This window comes from Lutjanus erythropterus, chromosome 20 (assembly GCF_056507025.1).
Source record: "Lutjanus erythropterus isolate fLutEry1 chromosome 20, fLutEry1.hap2, whole genome shotgun sequence".
Taxonomy (NCBI): Eukaryota; Metazoa; Chordata; class Actinopteri; order Lutjaniformes; family Lutjanidae; genus Lutjanus; species Lutjanus erythropterus.
In genome coordinates, this window is record NC_139336.1 from 12,504,544 (window position 1) to 12,527,976 (window position 23,433).

The 23,433-nt window shown below is 38.9% G+C and overlaps 3 protein-coding genes across 3 annotated transcripts in view; 2 read left to right on the top strand and 1 right to left on the bottom strand.

The window, feature by feature from the left end:
* The window catches only part of galt (galactose-1-phosphate uridylyltransferase), a 38,170-nt gene extending 29,105 nt beyond the window's left edge, over window positions 1-9,065 (bottom strand). The window contains exons 1-5 of the mRNA XM_084746032.1: window positions 8,871-9,065; window positions 7,827-7,996; window positions 7,606-7,681; window positions 6,258-6,306; window positions 809-938 (exon numbers count right to left, since the gene is read on the bottom strand). Coding sequence (XP_084602158.1) covers window positions 809-938; window positions 6,258-6,306; window positions 7,606-7,681; window positions 7,827-7,996; window positions 8,871-8,907 — 462 coding nt within the window. The 5' untranslated portion in view covers window positions 8,908-9,065. The remainder of the gene's footprint in view (window positions 1-808; window positions 939-6,257; window positions 6,307-7,605; window positions 7,682-7,826; window positions 7,997-8,870) is intronic.
* Window positions 9,066-9,328: 263 nt separating this feature from the next.
* Window positions 9,329-11,649, top strand: sigmar1 (sigma non-opioid intracellular receptor 1). The gene is made up of 5 exons (XM_084746031.1): window positions 9,329-9,619; window positions 9,777-9,828; window positions 10,657-10,805; window positions 11,053-11,145; window positions 11,263-11,649. Exons 1-5 carry the CDS (start codon window positions 9,475-9,477, stop codon window positions 11,490-11,492), a joined length of 669 nt encoding a protein of 222 aa, XP_084602157.1. The 5' UTR covers window positions 9,329-9,474; the 3' UTR covers window positions 11,493-11,649.
* A 3,614-nt stretch (window positions 11,650-15,263) lies between these two features.
* On the top strand, window positions 15,264-23,320 carry katnal2 (katanin p60 subunit A-like 2). Its single transcript, XM_084746341.1, has 16 exons — window positions 15,264-15,369; window positions 15,953-16,023; window positions 16,943-17,109; window positions 17,244-17,280; window positions 17,488-17,590; window positions 17,679-17,777; window positions 18,581-18,646; window positions 19,268-19,345; window positions 19,745-19,843; window positions 20,653-20,716; window positions 21,063-21,181; window positions 21,279-21,370; window positions 21,893-22,003; window positions 22,317-22,479; window positions 22,679-22,781; window positions 22,911-23,320. The coding sequence occupies exons 1-16, from the start codon at window positions 15,316-15,318 to the stop codon at window positions 23,048-23,050; spliced, it is 1,566 nt and encodes a 521-aa protein (XP_084602467.1). The 5' UTR covers window positions 15,264-15,315; the 3' UTR covers window positions 23,051-23,320.
* The last annotated feature ends 113 nt before the right edge of the window (window positions 23,321-23,433 follow it).

The following is a 23,433-nucleotide window of genomic DNA, read 5'->3' on the forward strand; positions in this document are numbered from 1 at the left end:
TTGGTAACTTCCAGGTGTTCTACAATAATCCCTGAACATTCTTGGATAGTGGGGCAACATGTATCACAATCCAGGGTAACAGAGTGGGAATATTTCAGAATTGTATGCCCTACATTGGAATGAAGTCTTGAAGAGCATTTTGGTTGTCTGTGCTGCAGAAGTTAGAAGCTGACCGTTTAGGAACCAGATGGATGTTTAGAGTGATATTAATCAGTTCAGTTTTGGATTCTGGATCAGTTCAGCAACTAAGAGTAGCAGTGATTTGTTCACACTTTTACAGCTGTAACTTCAAATATCATTCCACTTGTATATTTTATAATGCACCATAATCAGTAAAGATGCACATCATTTTCTAACCTCTAAATTAATCAACAGACACATCATCTTTATTTGCTGTGATGGTCTCAGCTCGTGATATAGGAAGTATTTAATTGCTAGTTGTATAAACTTCGACATGTTATCTTATTCATATCCTTCTCTCTCTGCTGCTGCTGTTTGAATTTGTGAGTTTGCCCAGAGGCATCATTAAAGTTTTATCCAATCCAATACAAGACACATTAAAATGAAAAATTGGAAAGAGCAGAGAACAGAATGATCAGTGACGCAGCAGTGCAAGGGGAAAAGTTTACCTCTTACAATTTTAAAGGTATCCAGCCCTTGGAGAAATTATATCAATAATGTGTGACTGTGAATAGGAATGAGGATGTGTGTGTGTGTGTGTGTGTGTGTGTGTGTGTGTGTGTGTGTGTGTGTGTGTGTGTGTGTGTGTGTGTGTGTGTGTGTGTGTGTGTGTGTACGTATCCCATACCTGAACCCAGGGGTATGTGGTGCCTAGTTCTTCAACAAGCCCTGCCCACTTGTCAATCACCTTGACAACCTCTTGTTTTTTCATGAGAGGGAGGGTGACATCAGACCAGGGATGGAAACACATGACCTTACTGAAAAAGACATGAAGGAAGAGGCAGAGAAGACAGCAGGAGAGACGTTGGACAGTGGGAAAAATAATACATAGGGTGCATGTCAATTTAATTAACTTCTGAAATAATTATTTTTAGACAGCTCTTATTGAGCTCTGGATTTATCAGAAAGATGGCGTCTTAATTCCAAACATTGTCACTGTATGATCCTGGACTATGTGTGTTTTTGGTGGCGCAGAAGAACACAGAACATTAAGTTATGTTGCTGTGTTTTGTGCGTAAATGCGCACAGTGACTCTTTGAATTGCTAGATGCTTCTGCCTGCAACTCCTCCGCTATTAATCAGAATGTTAATTAATGATGAGACCCACCCTGTTAGTCGATTACCCTCAGTACCTGCTGTTTTAACAGTAATCTGAGCATCACTAGACCTTTTGTTGTTCAGACCTCCAATTAACACAGGTAGTGAATCAGAAAAACAAATAAATATAAAACTTCAGAGTGATACACTTGAGTTTAATCTATTATCTGTCTTCTCTCAATACTTGCCAACCATGAGACCTCAAAAATAGGGAGGACCTCAAAACCAAAAAATGTGAGTTTCAGAGACTTTGTTTCCTGTATTCAGGTGACTTTTTAAGAATGAAAATGACAACTGCAAGTACACTGCAACAGCATTTTTAGGTAAATATTCTGAATTCTACTTTTACTACTAAGTCTCAGGAAAGAATACAGAACAATTCATCCCTCTCAAGTGAACATGCAGGAATCTCTGGCATAAACAAAATTCACGCTGCTGTCCTTGAAATCTTTTCCTAAGAAATATGAATTCTTCTTAGGAAGCCTGGTTTGATGTAGTTGTATCATTTCATTGTCCTGGTGGGTACAGTAGAGCTTCAGAGTTGTATAGGGCTTTCACACATGTCAGAAACAGGTTCTTATCATGAAGAGGAAAAAAAAGGTGAGCCAATTTGTCAGAAATCGAGAGAGAGTCCAAAATACTAGGCACTGAAACAGAAGTACTCAGCGCTGTCAGAAATATTTTGTCAAAAATATGTCTGGCATTCCCCAATGGTGTTTTTTTTAAAAAAAAAAAAACAGGGTTAGCCACAATTCTAAAACTGGATTAATAAATCCTGTTCTGTAGCAAAATGCAGAACTTAGAAACAAGACCAAGAGTTTCACAAGTGGTCTCCAAACCTTTTGTGCTCATGGCACTCCAGAGCACAAGCCAAAATCTCCAGGCACACCTGTATGTGTGTGTTAGCATGCAAATTAGCACTAAACCCAAAGAAAAGCTGCGGTTAAGGATAAAAGATAATTGTTTTGACCATCTTGACAGCAGCATAGAACTGACTTCTGTTAAAACCAGGGAAGAAAAATCTACTCAAAAGAAGCTAATTCTATCTTTGCCTTGTCTGTCTCTGTTTTTCTTCTTTGTGCCTTTATTATTTATTTATTATGATGTTCTGTTATTGTTTTTGTTCTGGTTGTGTTTAAAAAGGCACTGCTGCTGCTGTCTTGCCTGGATTTTCCATGAAATACATTAAAAACAGAGCCTTGAGCTAGCTAGCTTTGGGATTGACCTGGTTAATAAAGGTAAACATGATGCTCTTTAAGATCGGTGCAGTGTTGAACATGACTGCTCTGCACTTCCTAGAGACCACTTGACAAAAACATCTGCACGTCTTCTGTCATCTTTTCTGTTGTCTTTGATATACTATCCCAACCAAATTTGACTAAATTTCAGTATTAACCCAGATGACTTTGATAGGGATGCTTGGGATCCCGTGAAATGCCTTTAATTCAATTCTATTACTACCTTTTCTTGTGTTAGAAATACAAATGGAGTAGTTAGTAGGTAATCCTTGTTATTGCAACCAGACTGTACTAAAACTCTCTGAAGAGACCTGAGTCATTATCAAATCTATGAAAGCATTCATATTAATTGGAAATATGATAAGAGACAGGCAGGACAGGGACTGACTGATTGATCTGAAAACATGTGACATATGTCCGGACTGGAGTCAGATTCCAAGCCAGTACATCCCTTTATATGATCAGAGCTTTTGTTCACAATGTCCAACATGATATCCATACATGACCAAGTAAAAAAAAAAAAAAAACATGACCTCAGGGTGTAATTATGTTTGAACCACTTTATACAGAGTTAAGAAGTGTGCGTAGTTCATGCTATCAGCATATGATTCATGACTTCAGTGTGTGTGTAAGCCATGTCCATGTGTATGTTTACTCCTAGCCCTACCTATGGTACCCGTGGGATAGCAGCTTGAAAGTCAGAGTCAGAAAAATGAAATTTGTATCGACAGACGGGATCTTCTTAGGGCCCTGGCAGCTAGTACATGATCAATAATTGAACATGACTTTGGTGTTTATGCTCTGAGCCAAACCGAATGGTCATATTTATGAATTGTTTATGAGTATTATAGGTGTGTGTGTGTGTGTGTGTGTGTGTGTAGACCTACTGGCATTATAACTGTATAAAACAATGTTACACAAGCCCAACACTAACATGCTCACAATGTCAGTGCTTACATGTTGATGCTCACAAAGAATAGCATTGACCACCATCATAGTTAAGCATATGTGCATGCTAACATTTGTCGTTATTATTAACTGGGGGTTCTATGAAAAGAAAATCACAATTCATCCTGTGGAGGGCAAGAATGTATGTGCGAAATTTCATGACAATCCATCTGATAGTTGTTGATATTTCAGTCTTGAAAGTGGTGAACCATCAGACTGACAGACGCTGCCAACCACAGAGTCACGCTTCTAAACAAGAGCAAGCAAAGATCAAATCAGCTTCTGGTTATTACAAAAGTTAGCATGGCTGTTTTTTGAGCCTTGTTTTATTAGTGTGGGTTGGATAATGTCTCAAAGACTAATTTCACAATAACTCAGATTTTAAACTATGCAATTATTATTAACTACAAACCTGGCAATACAGAAAAGGCAATTCAACAAAGGGTGTTGCACAACAACCTGTAGAATATGACGTACCCACTTTTGTTCCCGAGTGGTTCCAGCTGGGAACCAACTTTTTAGTTTCCGAACCATTTTATTTGTATTTTATTTGTGGAAATGCCCAGACCTGTTGAAAGGCTGTCACGTTTTGTGGCCACAAGCCACCAGGCCATGGTTAATGCCAAACACGGGCTAGCTTACATAGAAAACAGAAGATGAAGTCAAGTGAAATTAAGAGGCAGTTGCTGATTTCCAGAGAAATTTCCTTGAAAGAACTTAAATTTTAACAACTAGAAAAACATTATTTGGTGAACACTCTGGATTATGCAAGAACATAATTGTAATTAATGTAAAGTGTCCTATTTTACTTTAATTTCATTTGTCATTTGTCAGTCTTACTTCTGTAGAAATTACACAACTGTTCCATTCTAGTACATGGAGGTCTGTATAATAAAGAGTCACCCAACCTTTTGTCACAGGATTTAGACTCATTCTGTAGAGAGGAAATGTATGACTGAGAAGGGGTAATACAGTAAGTCATTAGGAATTTTCTCTCTTCCTTTACCCCATCTCTCTTTTCTCTCCCATGACCCAAATCCCCAAAATCCCATTTCCTGTTTTGTTTTCCCTCTAATTGGCTCACTGAATATTGCTGCAGGGCAACAAGTATTTCCCAGGTTCCCCTTTCTTTGACATGACCACCAGGCCACGTGGACCAGCAAAAACTGTACTGACTGAACGTGAATACAGCCACTACATTTTGAAAAGAAAAACGCACAATCTCACACAGACTTAATCTGCGAGGAAGAAAAACACCCTGAAATTTAACAATCAATACAAAGACGGCGCAGCACGTCAATCAGGGCTGTTTCTGTGCTTCATTACTCTGCGAGCGAGTGTGACAAGCAAAAACTGACAGCCTCAACAACTGTCAACACATGGGATTTAAACACCAGTCTCAGTTTTCGAGCAGCACATGCAGCACAGTGTTTTGATTTAATCTATTATTCAGCTGTTGTGTAACTCCGCTGTCAGACAGAATCATCCGAGGATTCCCAAAATGCGGGATTGTTCAGGAACGTCTTCAAAGATAAAACAAACTGTTATCTACAAACTGGCAACCTTATCTTTGAGAATCTTTGAGTGGGTTGTCGCAATGAAGCTTCACTTACTGATCCAGGGCACAGATTAAAAGACATGTGAGGTCAAACTTCAGTAAAAAGAAAACGTAACTGGCAATGGTTTTGTGCTACTTAGCTGGATGCTGGATATGTGTGTGTGTGTTTGGGGGGGGTTTCCATTTATCATTATTTTGTATAGGTTTAAACTGCTGCAGTCAACTTGAGATTTCTGAAATGAATTTGAGAGAAAAAAAGATGAGAACAGTTTTCCTTGGATCTAGCCTCCTTTGCATTTAAATTGCACCAGCTGCAATGTATTAAATGTTAAATGCATGCCCCTGGACCATTTTAGAGGGTTTGGAATCCCTCCACTAACTTAAAAAATTAGGGCCCCCCCCAAAAAACATTTTGCACAGGGCCTGATTAAAGGAAGTGATAAGCTCAGAGGCATACGTTTTTGATGGATCAGACAACTTGGAACTGGTTGATTCCCATCCCTATTTATCAACTTTGACAGCGAATAAATCCAACATTCCTACAGATTCTAAAGCTGATTCAAAGTTTTTTTTTAAATCTGCATTTCTGGACCCCCAGGAAAAAGCAGGATTGGTCCACGGGGAAAGCTCCTATGACCTATTTATCAACACACGAGGTCTGGGGAAAATATCACCGGACTGAAATGGAAATCCATGTCATCATAAAAATCTAACATCTAGCGCCTATAAAATTGAGCTGTGATGAAACATCCCCATCTGCTGGTGCCCCTGAGAAAACACACATCTTCATGTATGTGTGGGGCGGATGTGTGATTTTGTTTTGCACAGTTCAAGATGTCCTGAAAGCAGGTGGCATGCAGTGCGTTGATTAACAAAATTAGCTTCACTTAATAGCTGATTATGATGATGATGATCACAACAATGAATGAGGCCTGCTTCAGAATGACTGCACTGATTGCACTCATCAATTCAGATTGAATTAGTCATAAATTTGAATGTATCATAATTTTTTAAAAAGGAACTCATTAAGATGCATCCCTGAATAACCTTAAAACCACATGATAAGGTATTAATGTTATGTATGTGGTTAATATTTATTTCATTGTACCTTTGTATTTTTTTCAATAAATAACACATAGGGTGCATCAGTTCAAATAATAATTGCACTTACTTTACACAGTAAGACAGCTATAATTGATTATCCTGCAGTGTCTGACATGAAGCTTTGCTCTTACCAGACGCCTCTGGCAGCTTTAGACTGGAACAATGGATGTTGATCAGAACCTGAAGAACACAACATCATATGTAAGTTGTTTTAGAATTCAATGATGTGTTACACTTTCAACAATCCATCCACCATTAGCCATAACTGAACAGTTTATTGAGCCATGAAATGATCTCAAAAATGCAATCATTTCTGTCTAACATGCAGAAAATGGCTCTAAGCGTGTGTATAAAGGTAGGGAAAATTGCCAGCATTAATTTAAACCTAAGACTGTCTATACCCAAGGCTAACTCAACACTGAAATAAGAGGGACGCACTCAGGAAAGAGCAGATTTCCACCAGGCAACACATAACAATTTAAAGATTGTTATTTATTTAGAGCATTACAAGCAACCAGGCAATTTTATAACAAGATGATAGATGAAGAAATCTACTTTTTTGGAGAAATTCACAAAAGTTGAAGCTTTGAAAAGTTTATGATGTTAGTTGGAAGTTGCATTCAGAGGGTAAATGTTTTGGTAGAGAGTTTATTAGATCTCCCACGGTAACTAAATGTAATTCCAACAAATAGCCACTAACATTTTCAATTTTACAGTTTATAACAAACCAAATTTAACAAAAATCATTTCAGAATTGAGGGAGTTACAGGCGATTTCATCGTAAAATCTGCATTGCTCATTTGTTTACTAGCAGACCTTGAATGCTCCAGTAAGGCGACTGTGAGGATGCATGACAGCTAACAAAAACCACGATATATTTATTTTATATGTTATCACGTAGGTCATCAAGTTTTTGAGCCATGACAAATACCACAGTGTGGCCTGCAACAGGCTATAGGTAAGGCTAGTTTTCAGCTTAGCAGTTGATGATTGGCAGCTCCTACCGGCCAGGTAAGAGGACAGAGCAGTCAATAAAATACAGTTCTCAAGGTTTTTCAAAAATTGTGAACCACCACAACCACAGGAAGTCCTTGAGCATACAGTCATAAATGAGCACAAAGAATATAGACTGATGGGTCCAGTAGTATGCATGATTAGCTGTGGACAGTTGCTGGTCACACACATAATAAAAGTTCTGAAAAAGTGTAAAAACTACATTTGTGCTAACTAATGACTAAACTAAAATTAACACACAAATAAACTTAGCAAACAAACAACCTATGCGTGTAGACTTACACTGCATTGTGTTTCACCAAACAGCATAATAACTACATTAAAGCAGAATAAGCCACAAAATTGCATTTTTGTGAGCAGCTGAGCACAGATACACTGATATTGCAACCACCTGCTTAAATAGTGTCTGTGATGTAACACAATGACTTGTTAAAGTATTTTTATGGCATCAGAAATGACACACACCAGGATCTGGAGCATCTGGCTGAAGAGCAGGGAAGTCATTTTCAAAAACATAGGTGCTGTCATAGTTTGCATTGACCTAGAGAGAAAAAGACAGGTATCAGAAATGGGAAAGAGAAAACACAATATTTGTTTTGCCATCCACAGCATTATTATGTAAGCTTTCATTTGCTGTATAATGTAGCCCTATGTCTGTTCAGTTACCTGTAACCATCTGTTCTCACCTCTCCATTTGCACGAGTGTTCCCAGGACAGAGTGGGTTGCCGGGGTCATATCTGGGTATGTGTTCCTCAGGAGGTTTTTCTACCTGACCTGCCCAGGGTCTCTTCATGCGATGGGCTGACACCAGGACCCAGGTGTCCCGCAGAGGGTTATAACGCAGGTGCTGGTGCTCTGAGGGGTTTAAGAGACAAAAGACAGAGAGTGCGGGTTTTTTTAAGAGGGAAAGAGTGACCAATATTGGAATCTAATCAGATGAATGTGCAAAGAAGTCATCCTGAGTTGTATGCCATTTATATGCAACATATCATATTTGAAAGAATAATCAGTTTAATTTAGGAAATGTAATGCTCAAGTTACTACACATAAGAAACACATCAAATACTGAAAAGCATCCAGCAGTATTCAGGCACATATGATTAAAGTATATCTAGAGATTAAAGTGATGACCGTTTATTGTCGCTGCAACTTGCAAAAAGGAAACGCAGCAGAAACTCGTGTCACGAGACTCCACAGCTGCCTGTGTGAACTGCAGCACAATGTTGAAACAATTAGTTTCATCCTGGAATTGTGTCACTGTACTGGACTGAGTGTCTTAATCAACATTTATTGATTTCAGCAAACCTATACGGTGTCTTTTACACGGAAATTCAAGGTGACCGATCTTTATTTAAAAATTTGTTAATTTAATGTTTACTCCACTATCAGAAACAGCAGCTCCGGGGTAAAACGTAATTTGTTATGTTTTATGAATTGCTGGGACCTATCAGTAACTTCGGCCTGTAAATAATCCACATAGCATCACTTTGATGAGATAAATCTGTTGTAACTGTTATGATTCGCCTTCGGTATGTGGAGGGTATGGAAACAGCCGCTCACCATATCAACAGAAGTGGTCGGCAGTGTAATGAATCCATGGAGTTGGCGTTTAGCAAAGAAATGTAAAGCTCGCGTATTTTGTATAAAGTTACTTCTCTGTATATGCGTTAACAGCACATTCTGCAGCTACTGCTATCCTGGATGAATGAAAAATCATATAGCTCCATACCTTTTGGATCAAAACTGATCTCTGTTTTGCTGCTCATGTTGGTCGGTGGTGTTTGACAACTGACACCTCCGCTGTGTCAAACAGCTGTACCATCAACCCCCTCTAAACTTACGCTAACAGCTTCCAGATAGCTTTAACTCGTCCACAAAACCCTATGGCCTACTTCCTGTATTTTTGACAAACAATAAAAACGTGCTCTTTGAGACAAATCCACGTGTGATGACAAACATCAAAACCTGCAAAATTATGGACGAAAGCGACGAAATAATAAGAAGATATTCAATTAATGTTCACATTTAACATAACATATTTAAATATATCTTTATGGATACCTCTTTTTATATAAAATTGCAAAATAAATAAAAACTACTTAAGGGGGGTTTACAATGTGCTGGCAACCCTGAAGTTGCCGTCGCCTACGCGACTGACTCGCACTCTGATTGGCTGAGCAGTCACTTCCCGCCCCCGGCTGATCAGGAAGAAGCCGTCCTGTGGACTCACGCCTCCTCTGCCGATGGGGGGTTTGGAGCAATCTGTCTGCCTCTTTTTCCACGTGTAGTAACACCTGCTGCTCTGTCCCTGTCTGTCTAGTTTTGTTTTGACCATGTCTGTTGTCAGAACGAGTTTTAAACTGTTCGTGTTCGCCGCAGTCACCGTCCTGGTCGTGCTGCTGCTGCGGCAATGGATGGCCACCAAACAGTACGTTTTCAACAAAGAAGACGTCGCCAAATTGGCTAAACAGTATGCAGGTGAGTTTGTAATGAGGAATGGTATGTCTAAATCGAGTCATGACCAACCTGCCGCTCACTCAAATGCAGTTTAAAGTAAATCTGCTTATCTGTGTGTAGCCCAAGTAGTTCTATTCCCCGCCATCCATACATACTGTAAAAATGTCTCTCTTCTCAGGACAGGACCATGAGCAGGCCTTCTCCAAAGTGGTGGTGGAGCTCAGGAAGAGGTAATGATTACACTATTTTGCATCAGAAGTATATTCAAACACTTTATGTCAAGGAACCAGTAAAAGTCTGTTAATTTTTGAATAAATCGATTAATAAATTGTCAGTGTTTAAAGCCAAATGATATGTCGTATTGCTGATCCAGTCTCTGCTGACAAAACTTGGTTACCCACTACTGCATCTAATGATTTATTTTCTATTTATTAATGAGCCAAGTAATGATTTAATCTTTTAAGAAGGCCAGCCAGTAACGGATGCTGCCCATTACACCCATCAACAATAACAGAGATGCATGATAAATTTGAGGGTCATAGATTTTTGGCTGATAATGGGAAATTTATATTTATTACTCCAATAAATGTAATCTGAGTTCTTAGGCAAAATTCTGTATAAAAACCAAGAAATTTTTGTGAAGTTCTCTGATGTACTTTACTAGAAAAATTACATGGTGGGAGGGGTCAGGACTGTTCTTTGTTTTCTTGTAATAGTGATGTCAGTGAGGTCACAGTGACCTCCAATGACCAAATCTTAATCGGTTCATCCTTTAGTCCAAGTGGAATAACTCAAGGCACTCTTGTGATGTCGCATTGATGCCTCCAGCCATGGTTGTCACTGGTGTGAGGGGTTACAAATGTTAAATTATTGGTTGTCTTATCAATATTGTCAGTGAGAAGCAAATAATTTACCTGTTATGCTAATTGGTTGAAAAAATCCCTATCACGCATCCATAAACAATAATCATTCATCAGTCTTCCTTGGCAGTTTATCAGTATCCTTTCTGATGTGAATATATGTTTGAAAAACAGCTAAATAAAGTGTAACTGAACCAGATATCCCGGCCACATCCTGCCAGATGAGGACCTGCAGTGGGTGTTTGTGAACGCCGGAGGTTGGATGGGCTCCATGTGTCTCCTCCACGCCTCGCTCACAGAGTACCTGCTGCTGTTTGGCACTGCAGTGGACACAGGAGGACACTCAGGTGAGGAATGAAGGTGGTTGAAAGTCGAGAGAAATGAATCATCAAATAAAATCATCAACATTTATGCATAATCCTCTGAAAATTTGTCTGCGCTCTTGCTTTTGTAAGGGTCAAACACAAGTGATCTGTTTAATAAAACCTTAAATATGCAGTACATGTCTCCCAGCTTCCAAAACCAAATACCTAGAAGCCATTTTCTTGGCCCTTGTGATATGTTCGTCACACCATGTCTGCCCTCTTCTGTCAGGTCGTTACTGGGCTGAGATTTCTGACACCATCATATCTGGCACCTTCAGACAATGGAAGGAGGGGACAACCAAAAGTGAAATATACTACCCTGGTAACAGATTTTAATCTTTTATGATCTTACTGTATATGAATGGTTTTCTTTAGGTCCTAAATTAATGGAGTGACCATATTTTCTTGTTTATCTTCCCTTAAACCCCCCACCTCCCAGGTGACACCATTGTACACAGTGTAGGTGAGGCCACATCGGTCCAGTGGAGCGCTGGGACGTGGATGGTGGAGTATGGCCGGGGTTTCATCCCCTCCACGCTGGGTTTTGCTCTAGCAGACACCCTGTTCAGTACCCAGGACTTTGTCACAATGTTCTACACCATGCGCGTCTATGTCAAAGGTCTGCTGCTCGAGGCTGGTACACTACTTACAGAGGCCGGAGTTTTCTGAGGCTCAAACGCCCACACTGGGACAGTAACAGTTTGCCTTGTCATGGCACACCATTTTACCACTGACATCTAGCATGGGGAAAAAAAAGTCTGTGAAAAATCATTCAAGTTCAAATATTTTTGCCTGGAAGTGTAGACGATTCAAATTTGTTCTTGCCTCTCAAAGTGTTTAAGTCTATTTCACTGTACCTAGTGACATCAAACCAATAATTGATAATATTCAACAACATGTCTTCCTAACTCAATTCTCAGCCCGCCATTTTCTGTGATAGCGTCTTACTCTACACAATGAGCATTCCTCCAAGAGCTCAAACTGCCTACAGTGCGGACAGATATTTTTTAGGATCTGGCTTAAAGAAACGAGTAGTTTCTACTCTTTCCAAATATGTGATTCTTTTGGGAATAATCTGTAACCAGGCTTTTGAGTATTCACTCTTTTAGCAAGGACTCACTTTTAAAATGTAAGCACTTATTATAAAATACTGATGCTGTCATATGAACACTGGGTGTTGACCCTCAAATTTGGGGACCAAGGAATCACTTTTAAAACAAATATGCAATGACAAAAATATCTCAAAACTACTATTTTCTTAGCTAAAAACCCATTTCATATTTATATGCATGTGGACTCTCAGTAAATGAAAATGATCGTCTTCATGAAGATCTAACTTCTCAAACCAGTCATAGAAACTAGCATCAAGAATCCAAGAAGCATGTTTGCTGCAAAGATCCAAGATCTCCATTTCCTCATTCACATTCAGTGACTTGTATATAATATAAAGTATTTTTTGAAAATGTTGAAAATCCAAGGGTGGTATGTTAAAGAAAACTGCCAGGGTGATCTGTGCACAATGTCCCAGGTTTGGCTTCTTGTGAGTCATAGTCCAGTTCCTAACAGCTCAGAGACGGCAGTGTTTTAATGATTATATAGTAGTTACTGTCATGGTGTGCGCTCAACCACTTCACAGCTACTGGGCAGCATCAGATTTCAATTTTAATGGAGCACTTGTCACATTTCTCCTCCTTTTCCTGTCACAGCCTAAACTTTTTTAGGTGTAATTCAGTCTCTTTTCCTCTCATCACTTTGGTAGAGGTCTGTCCATTAAATCTAATCACATTTGGAGCCCTATTTGCAAACTGTAAAGCAGAGAAAACACTAAAATACTCTTTCTGAGAAATTCAGGAGCCCTTTGAAATGTTTGTGGTGTCCCTATGTGGGTAAGAAAATGGATAAAAATGCTGCTGTTCTGTACTTTTAGACCTCTGCCATTTTATATTGTAATTGTACATGTTCCATTCATCCAGTTAAATGTCCAATATGTAAGATTTATGGTGATTTATTGGCAGAAATTGAATATTATTACATCAATATATCATTCAAAAGTATGTTTTCATCAGTGCATAAGCCCCTGAAAATAAGAATCTTGTTTTTGTTGCCTGAGCAGTTTATATCTACAGCGGGAGCAGTCCTCTTCTACAGAGTCTGCCCGCCGTTCCCATTTTGCACGAATTTCACCACTGTAGGGGGGGGGGGGGTGAGGAGACATGTTTGTAATCCGCAAGCTCACCACTAATGCCACTAAATCTTACATTCCGGACCATTAATGGGATGGACTGAATCTGTAAAGGGTGACTTCATTCAAAAACTGCATCAGAGAGCGTCATGAGTTTGAATAGAGTTGTTGCAATCCTTTTGAAAATGTCACTGCTGAGATAAACTTGAATAATTTTGTGCTCTGACCAAGTGAGACTGCTTTGCCTCTGTTCAACGTCTGGAACTTTGCACTAGCCCAACAGGGCAAAAACAGAACCACATCTACAGGCCTCGTTCTCTATACTGTAACAGAATACTGAGCTAAAATGGCAGAAAAATCAAAGCCATTTGGAAATGTGATTGGTGTATTTCACCTGGAATTTTACTACACGAGCAACTCGCTGCTGCTGAATCCGCTATCTCCTTGTTTGAACCCTGTCAGATAAAATTGCCATATTTTCAGACTGATGCACGAATCCATCAAGCACCATATAGGGTTTTCATGGTAGTTGAATGATACTGTATTATACTGTACTACTCTAAACTGGAGAACCATCAGGATGGCAAAACAAAAAAATGCTCTGATGTGCAATTTACTGTACGGTGAAGCTGAAAACTGACAGTGCCAACAGAAATAAATGTTTTTGAAAGAAAATTATACAAGCCTGGTTTATTAATTATTACTATATACACAAATCAATCTAAGAACTAACCTAACCTTCACTAAAGTCACAGCACCACTGGCAGGGTGGTTTTCATCACTATTCATCACAGTATATACTGCATCTGAGTGACTTATAATCACAGTATATAATCCATCACAGATGCCTTTGTTCTGAAAAACAAACAAAAGTAAACAATCGGGGTAATTTAAGGCAATAAACAAGTGCCAGCTGAGTATAATCACAAAACTGACCTCATATATAGTTCTCCGGAGAGTTAATAAAAATAGAGATGAGGTTAGGGATTGTGGGTAGGTGGAGGGATGCTGAGTGAACAGAAGGTGTTATTCAATAAACGAGGCCAGCAGAATAGAGGAGAGACACATCGGTCCTCATCTCCGTCTGTAAATGTCAAGAGGATGCAGACAACCTGATTTGTTGTCATCATATCCACGAGAGAGGTCCAGGTGTTGATGATAGAAGTGTGTGTTTGATCGTGCACTCTTTTGTGTGTGCATGCTCTACATACCTTTGCACAAGTGCATGCTGCGTGTAGGCTGTGTATGTAGGTGTTAATACTCTATGTATGCTCTATATCCTATTTGATGTTTCCTCCTCCCTGTTCATCCATCCATCTGTGTATGTGTTACCATATCATGCCAGATATAGATTTAATGTCAACACCCTCCTTCTTTTTAAAGGAGATGTATTCAGAATCGAAGATGGGCGACCAGAGCTGAAATACCAGCGTGCCCAGGCAGCGGCCGCACATTAATGGGATAGATGACGACCTCTTTGACTAATCGCTTTGCATTCTCCAGACCGATGATGTCCTTCCGCCTCACACTGGGGCAATACAATTTTATGTCTTAAGAATGAGCACATACGGATACAGGATGCAAGTATTGAAACACTGCAAAAAGGGGATGCAATATAAAATATATTTTTAAAAAGATATAAGACATATGTCCTCATGTGATTAGAATTGCATAAATAGGTGTCCTTTGGAATGAAACATCAGACAAGGGAAATAGATAGAACCTGGGCCTTGATTATTGGGTACTTCAGTATGTAGCTTCAATTTACTCACAACAAAGCTCTTTATTGCCCTCTAGTGGGCACACTCAGTATCACATGACTTCATGTTTTTGTATAGAATTCTTTTACATCATTGCATTTGGAATAACATATCTATGTAAATAAGACTTAAGTTTAATTGTTCAACTCTATGGGCAGTATTTGTGATTAAGATGAGTAGAAGGCAACACGCACACACCGTGCTCAGTCCCCAGAAATTAAAAAATTAAAGCCCCAAAGAATCCATTTTAAAGAAGACTGGGATCTCAAAGTCTTCCTGTGAAATGTCCTGTGAAACAAGCATATTTTATAAACAAGGTTTTTTTTTTTTGTATATTTTCAAATATAACTTTTTAAATACAAGCTTACTGTATTTATATGATTTCAACACTTCGGTCACTGTCATTGTCAGTATTTTTTTTTTTTTCCACGTGTACGTACGGTGGCCCCGAGGGGAAACCCACAAGACCCCGCACAGCGAACAGGCTTCAGAAACAACTGAGAACATCACAACACATACAGACTTGCTGTCTTACTAACGTCTCACAGTCATGATGGAGCTTTCATACCAGTCGATGAAAATCGCCCATCAAGCCCGGGAGGCCGTGAGTGAATAACTAAATGTTGTTTTTTTTGTGTGTGTTTGTGTATGTTTTCTAGCAGACTTGATGGACAGCTTTTTGGAAGCTAATAACTTTTAGCTCACTTGCCATGATAACTGTTTGGGACAGGGACACGCAATAGCTTTTGGCCAAATGACAAGCTAGTAACGTTATACTGAGCCTAACATGTGTCCGTCGCCAGGTCATTGTATTTTACACATATGTTATACAGCAATCAGCAGCTAAACTGTCACAATTAAACGTGAAACACTTAGCCGTTAAGCTAACGAAGTTAGCATGCATGTAGAGTCGGCGTTTACTTGTTGCCTAGATACCGCGCCAGGTGTATGTCATTTGTGGCAATTTGTCGCCCTCTACTGGGAGGTTGTCTCTCTCCTCAACCCAGTCACAAATCCTATGTGAAAAAAGATCTAATAGGTATGACAACAATTGTACTATTTTCAACCTAGATTCAAAGCACTGATAGTACCACACATTGACTAGTTTTAATGATTAATATTGTTATTAGTGCAGCAGCTGTGTTTGAGGTGGTACTGAGCCTCTGTTTTGTGTTTCTGTTCAACAGGATGAGCTTAGGACTGAGATGAGGAGGAAGAGCCTGCTCATCCTCATTTACCAACACCTGCTGGGGCAAGGGTCAGTATGAAGTTGTGTGTGAGCTATTGTGTTGAGTTATAGTTTTGTATTTTTTATTAGTTTTCGTTTTTTATTTTGTTTCATTTTTCATTTTTGTTTCCAATTCAGTTTAGTTTCGAAAGTGTTTTTATTGTTTTAAAATGTTTAGTTTTAGTTTTTACATATTAGTTTCAATATCAGTTTTAGTTTTTTATTATAATATGGGGGGTATTTGTCAGAGGTAAAATTGAAGATGTTCAGAATAGATAAAATACAATACAAACACAACAGTTTGTGAAAGCAGTTGACTCAGAGTCATGTAGACACCCCTGTCTTAATAAACACATGCACTAATGCCTCCATGTGCTTGTTGATAATTTGTTCAAATTTGACCAAGCTGACACAGACTTAAGTACACAATAACATTTCAGTTTGTTTCAGGTAAATTACACCTGGTTTTAGTCTTAAGGCATGTGTGGTTGACCTTAAAGTTTTTTTTTTTTTGTTTTTTTTTTATAGCACACTGCAGCACAAAGGCATTTTTAATAGGATAGATATTGATGAGACATTTTACATGTTACAGTGGCAAGTGAACATACACCAATCCAATTTAAAAAGACAACGAGAGGGGAAATAGTTCGAAATACTAATATTTATGGTTTAATTTAAAATTACTGTTGGGTCCATAGTAAGAAGCCTACAGAGGGCTGTGTGTTTGTCTGTGTGTGTCTGCGCAGAAAGTGTCTGACTTTATAGCCAACATGCAGTTCATCAACTAAATACATAAAAAGTAAATCATGTTGGACTCGCTGGGTTCACTGCACAAGACAGCAGACATAGCTGACCTTGTTTGTGTTGCTGACCTTGTTTATGTTGCTGTCTGATCTTTCCATTGTGCATGCACGTGTGTGAGTTGTTATCATGTGTGTCCATTCACCAGCTATGTGGCCACAGCAGTGGCCTTGGACCAGGAGACTAATGGAGGTGTGAGAAAGTTCGAGGTTTGCGATAACATCGATCTGGAGATGGTGCTGATGGAGTACGAGAGCTATCACTACGTCAAGTTCCAGAAATATCCCAAACTCATGAGGAGAACAGCAGAACCAGGTAAATGATCACTGCTAAAACTCTGAGCGACATTAAAATCACATCTCCTGCTCAGTTGCATACATTTGGTGCTAAATTCTGGATTATTTGGATGTAGTAAATTAATAAATATATATGTATTTATTCATGTGAAGGTGAAAACAGACATGCAAGAAGTGGTGGAGTAAAGAGGTGAGTCTCGTCATTTCTTACACCTTTCTTTCATGTTCAGGACTTAATAGACTCAGTATTGTCCTTACATACTTGACAATATTAAAAATGAGTAAACTACACAACAAAAACAGAAAAAAATCTCAGTTTAAAAAAAATCTGCTTGTGATAGCTCTCCTAACATTTTCCACTGATGTATGTCTCTCTGTGTCTCTATTTGTCCCTCAGGAGTCCCTGTTCAGCTGTGAAGCCTCTTCCCAAAATCAACCAGTCCCAGAGTCCACAGTCCGCAAATGCAGCCAAGAGGACAGCCACAAGCTCACATACAAACGTACACATCAGTAAACACAGAACAGCCACAATACTAAAAATAAAGGCAGATTACCCTGACATCCTGATGACTGTGTTTCATTTTCCAGGAGAACGACTTGTCTGTTCCTCCAGAGTCATCAGAGTTTGGTCTCAATGTCTCCTCCATCAGAAATGGACCAACAGGGGAGGCAGCTATGAACAGAAAGGTACAAAGGAAAAGTTTATTTTTTACTTATGTATAGAAGTGATGGTTATTTTTTAAAGGACACGTTTTATTTGTGTCAATTTCAGAAATGATCAACCCACATGCAGTAAAACTAGAAACAAACAAACCATTATCCAAATGAGAATTTTCTGTTATATGTGGCTGGGTGGTTACACATCCTTAAAAAGTCTTAATGTCTTAAATTCATATTTAATTATAAAGGCTTTAAAAAGTAAATAATCTTAAATTTTGTTTTGCTGTAAGCATGCCATGCAAGCAATAGCATATTCCCTAGTCAGAATATACATACAAGGAACAATAATGGAAAGTAATGTGTAGGGAAATTGGCAGGTAAATAATTGTCTAATTCCATCAATATCTGGGCAAAAGATAAAGTGTGCAGTAGTCATCCCTCTGATCTACACAAGGAGGTTTACTTCTACTTACTTTGAAAACAGACTGTTTTTTTGGTATTTATTTAAAATCAATTCATAAACTGTGAAACAGAAAATCATAAAAATAATATCAGGGTCTAAATAACGTTCAGGATAGAATCTAGGAATTCTGCCTTGTAATTGTATTAGATCAAATGTTCGTTAACTAAACAAGTTATTGATCTTGAAATGTGTCACTGTGATGTCAGTGTTTGTGCATTTTGGTGGCTTTTTCTGGATGCGTTTGCATTTATGTCTGATAAACTGATAAATATGTACACACCATTTCATTAAAAAAAATAATAATAAAAATCAGGCACTATGGCTATGGTAACCAAAATGTGTCAAAATCTTGTATTTCCTGTCTTAGGGCCTTGACGGCAAAGGTTCACTCCGTGATACGTTCAAAGGAGCTGGCAGTGATTCAGACCCCATGGTAATTACACTGGACTGATCATCCTCACAATCAGCAGTTAATCTGGTCTGTAAAACATGCCAGAATATAATTTCTGGTTGTTGTTTTTTTGACATTTGAATGGCACAAAATACATGACAGCAAACAGCAATAGTAGAACTACTTATTGTACTATACAAGTGGTGGAAAGTAATTAAGTTTTAATTAAGTTAAGTAAATTAAGTTTTTACTTCTATTACTACACTTCAAAAGCATGTAGTAGTTTTTATTCCACTTTATTCCACTCCTATTTTTAATTACCAGTTACTTTGCATATTCAGATTAATATACAAAATGTAATCAGCAAAGTTATGATGTATTATTATATATTAAGATTTGATGAGTTAAGGGGGAAGGTAGTGGTGTATAAAGTAATTAAAATTTGCTCCAGATTGCACTCATTATTCTGCACATAAGCACTTTTACTTCTCATACTTAAAATGCTAATACTTTTTTACATTAACTTAGGTAAGGTTTTTAGTGCAGGGCTTTTATTTCATTGATTATTACTACACTGTGGTATTGCTACTTTTACTTATGTAAAAGATCCAAGTACTTCTTCTACACTACTATGAATAATAACGATTTTATGTTGTTGTGCAGGAACGGCTGCTGAAGCCCCTCAGTGGCTTTTCTGGAATGACTGGTGAGATGAGAGAACTGGCTGCAATCATCAGCAGGGTACTACACACACACACACACACACACACACACACACACACACACACACACACACACACACAAACATTGTATTGCAAAAAGTGACAAACAGGAATAACACATGCTGAAAAACAAACATGTAAAGGAGCTGATTTTATCTGAACTTGAAGCCACAGAATGTGAACATACGCTTTACATGTTTTACCAAATGTGTCCACTAGAGAGCAGCAAAGAACTTTGTTGTGAATGGATTGATCTGTTGTATTAATGAAGGCCCAGGTTCTATCTATTTCCCTTATCTGAGGTTTCATTCTAAAGGACACCCATTTACACAAGCCTAATCGCATTGAGATGTGTGTGTGCGCCTTTATTTTCTTCCACATGCATCCCTCACTGTGTGTTTGTGTGTTCTTCCTAAAGGACATCTATTTGCACAGCCCCAATGTGCGATGGGAGGACATCATCGGCTTGGAGGACGCAAAGCGATTAGTCAAAGAGGCCGTCGTCTATCCCATTAAGGTGCGGCCGCTGCCCGGGCATGCTGGTATTTCAGCTCCGGTCGCCCGTCTTCGATTCTGAATACATCTCCTTTAAAGGGCTTAAAGAGAAGGAGGGCGGCGGGGTCAGCCAGTCTGTTAGGATGACATTAAATCTATATCTGGGATAATATGGTAACACACACATACAGAGATGGATAGATAGACAGGGAGGAAGGGACACACACACATGCTATGGCATGTAAAATTAATATTTATATACACAGACACATTCGCAGTTTTGCAATTCTGCATACAGAGATTAAAATAAAACCTGCCACATAAACACATTAGTCGAGAAAACACACATTGAAAACAAACACACTTCTGTCATCATCACCTGCACCTCTCCCATGGATATGATGACAACAAATCAGGTTGTCTGCATCCTCTTGACATTTACAGACGGAGATGAGGACTGATGCGTCTCCCCTCTGTTCTGCTGGCCTCATTTATTGAATAAAACCACACCTCCGCCTTCCCACAATCCACAACTTCTGTCTCCATTATTATTCATTCTCTGGGGTATAAGGTCAGTTTGGTGATTGGACTCGGCCTCTGTTTGCCACCTAAAATTCAGACTAATTTGCAGCATGTGGTGTTTGCAGCACTGACTCAGCTATACAATCAAGAGAATCAGTTTTGTTTGGACACAGTTCAGCTTCTGATTGGTCTGAAGAGTATGGTAGTTCATGTTTTGTTGCTGGAAGAACATGTTTGCAGCTATTTCTCATATTGAATTGTGATGTGATTTACTAAAGCTTTGACTCTTTTTTTTTTCTTTCTTCACAGTACCCCCAGATGTTTACAGGCATTCTGTCTCCGTGGAAGGGCTTGCTTCTCTATGGACCCCCAGGTAAGACTTCCAGTACTGTGAACAGGATTTCTGCAGGTCCTTAACATATAATGTGATCAGTACTTTCATGTATGCATTTAATTTGTATTGATCAAATAGTAAAAAAACAAAACAAAACCAATATTGACCCATTAACCCATAATGCAAATGCAATATGGTCTTACGAAGGTCTTAAGAAGTCTTTAATTTAACTTGTTGAAACCTGCAGAAACCCTGTGTCAAACAATGTCAGGTTTGCTGATGAAAGAAAAACATATTCAGTGGCCTACTTTAAAGAATTTCCTTAAGTCCTTTTAGAATTCTTCCTGATGTGCAACTTTTCTCACCGTTTGACTCACATACACAGGTACAGGTAAGACGCTGCTGGCCAAGGCTGTGGCTACAGAGTGTAAGACAACCTTCTTCAACATCTCTGCCTCTAGCATTGTCAGCAAGTGGAGAGGAGACTCTGAGAAACTGGTCAGGGTAGGTTATTCCTCAACACACAGGAAAGATGGAACATGCTTTACTTTGAATTGTGTGGGTTCCATTTATGTAAATCTAACTGTCTATATGTCTGCAGGTTCTGTTTGAGCTGGCCAGGTACCACGCTCCATCCACCATCTTCCTGGATGAGCTGGAGTCTGTGATGAGCCAGAGAGGAACCAGCATGGGGTGAGCTGAACCATAAAGTGTGGTAAATGGAAATGTTGTTCGCCAGTGCTTAAGATTAGGGGTTCACTCCTTACACTAGCCAAGGTGTCATTCACCTAAAGCCACGTGTCCTTTCAAAGTGTCCTTGAATAAGATATATAATCAATAACTGTGCTGTATCTATAAATTAGAAAATCGAACAATAAATTTACATCAAGCGTGTAAAAAAATGGTGCTTTCATTAATGAATAATTCCTGAAAATAAAAATAATGTAGAGTCAAAACTCCACTGTAATGGTTCTGATCCACATCATCCTTTATAATAAATAATTAGTGTCTCACAGAGACAAGTGAAATGATCATTTTAGCTATAATTTTGAAGCTCTTTACTTAACTAATGACAACAATGGTCAGAACACTACAAAGATAAGGCTGACTCTGTCTTTACTACAGTGTTTATTCATGTAACTATAAAGAGCAATGAATGACTGATGTGGGGGTGAATAAAAATTTGATGTAACAGCAGACTGATGTGTGTTTTAGAGGAGAACACGAGGGGAGTCGTAGGATGAAGACTGAGCTGCTGGTTCAGATGGACGGCCTGGCGAGATCAGACGACCTGGTGTTTGTTCTGGCTGCCTCCAACCTGCCTTGGTAACACTTTAACATAAATGCACCGCACATATATACATGAATGCCCATCAGTATTTTACTTTTCCTGATGATAGTGTCAATTGAGTGCATTTGTATAGTGACATCTACAACTAAAGATGGAAGACAGATAAGAGTGGCAGATACATACATACATATTTCAACCATTTTATTTGACTGAATCCTACAAAAACATCACGCATTTTTATGTCTATAATGAAACTGCATAGAAGAAAACTATGAATAATTCAGGACATTTGGGCTAGAAGTGGACAGCTGTCTGATATGTATGTAACTGTTTCTGCTCTCCTCTCAGGGAACTGGACCATGCCATGCTGAGGAGGTTAGAAAAGAGGATTCTCGTTAGTCTTCCCTCCTCGCCGGCTCGCCAAGCCATGATCTCTCACTGGCTGCCTCCTCTTAGCTCCACAGGAGGGGTAGAGCTACAAACTGAGCTGGACTATGAAACTCTGGCTAAGGTGTGTTACAGTGAAAACAATTCAACACGTTTAAGCATTTATCTGCTCCACATTTTCTTTTTCCAAGTATTTAGAAATAATCGCCATGTTTAGGATTAAATAAAATCTGTTTTGTTGTTTAGAAAGAAACGTGATTACGCATGTATTGTTTTGTCATGCATGTCTGTTTCTACTGTGTGTTTATGTCTGGGTGTTTCAGGGGATGGAGGGTTATTCTGGCTCTGATATCAGACTGGTGTGTAAGGAGGCTGCCATGAGACCAGTCCGCAAGATCTTTGATGCTCTGGAGTCACATCAGGACGGTAGGACAACACACACAAGCTTGGTGGCTCAACGACCTATAACCACATTAGATCAACCCTCCACATTGGCCATTTTGTGAAGTGTCCCTGAATCAAACACTGTAACCTCACTGGGATTCTCCCTCACAGGAGACACTGACATGCCTGCCATCCAGCTGGAAACCGTGACAACAGCTGACTTCCTGAAAGTCATCGCGCACACCAAACCCTCTGCCCGAAACCTGATGGACAGATATGCTGCCTGGGAGAGAGAGTATGAGTCTGTCTGACACTTATTTTAACATGAGGAAAAAATACTTAATTTAACACTACAGTATATCTCAAGTCTTTTTCTTACCGTCTACAAAATGACCCACTGCTGTAACACTTAGTGCAAGATCGTTTCCTCAGTAACTTAGTTTAGCTCCATAATTTTGTCACACCTTGATGACATTTAAACACAAAAACATTGCCTTCATCATTACTTTAGTTTAGCAAGTTACACAAAATTAACTTCTGGTGGAATATTTGACATCGGTCAATAAAAAATGTTCCACATTGCATTTCTAGGCTTCATTTATGAACATTTAGAACATTACTTTTTGTCTCAGTCTTGTGAAATGGATGAGGGCAGAAAAGAAAAAGACAAAGTAAAATACTGAAATGTGTGAAT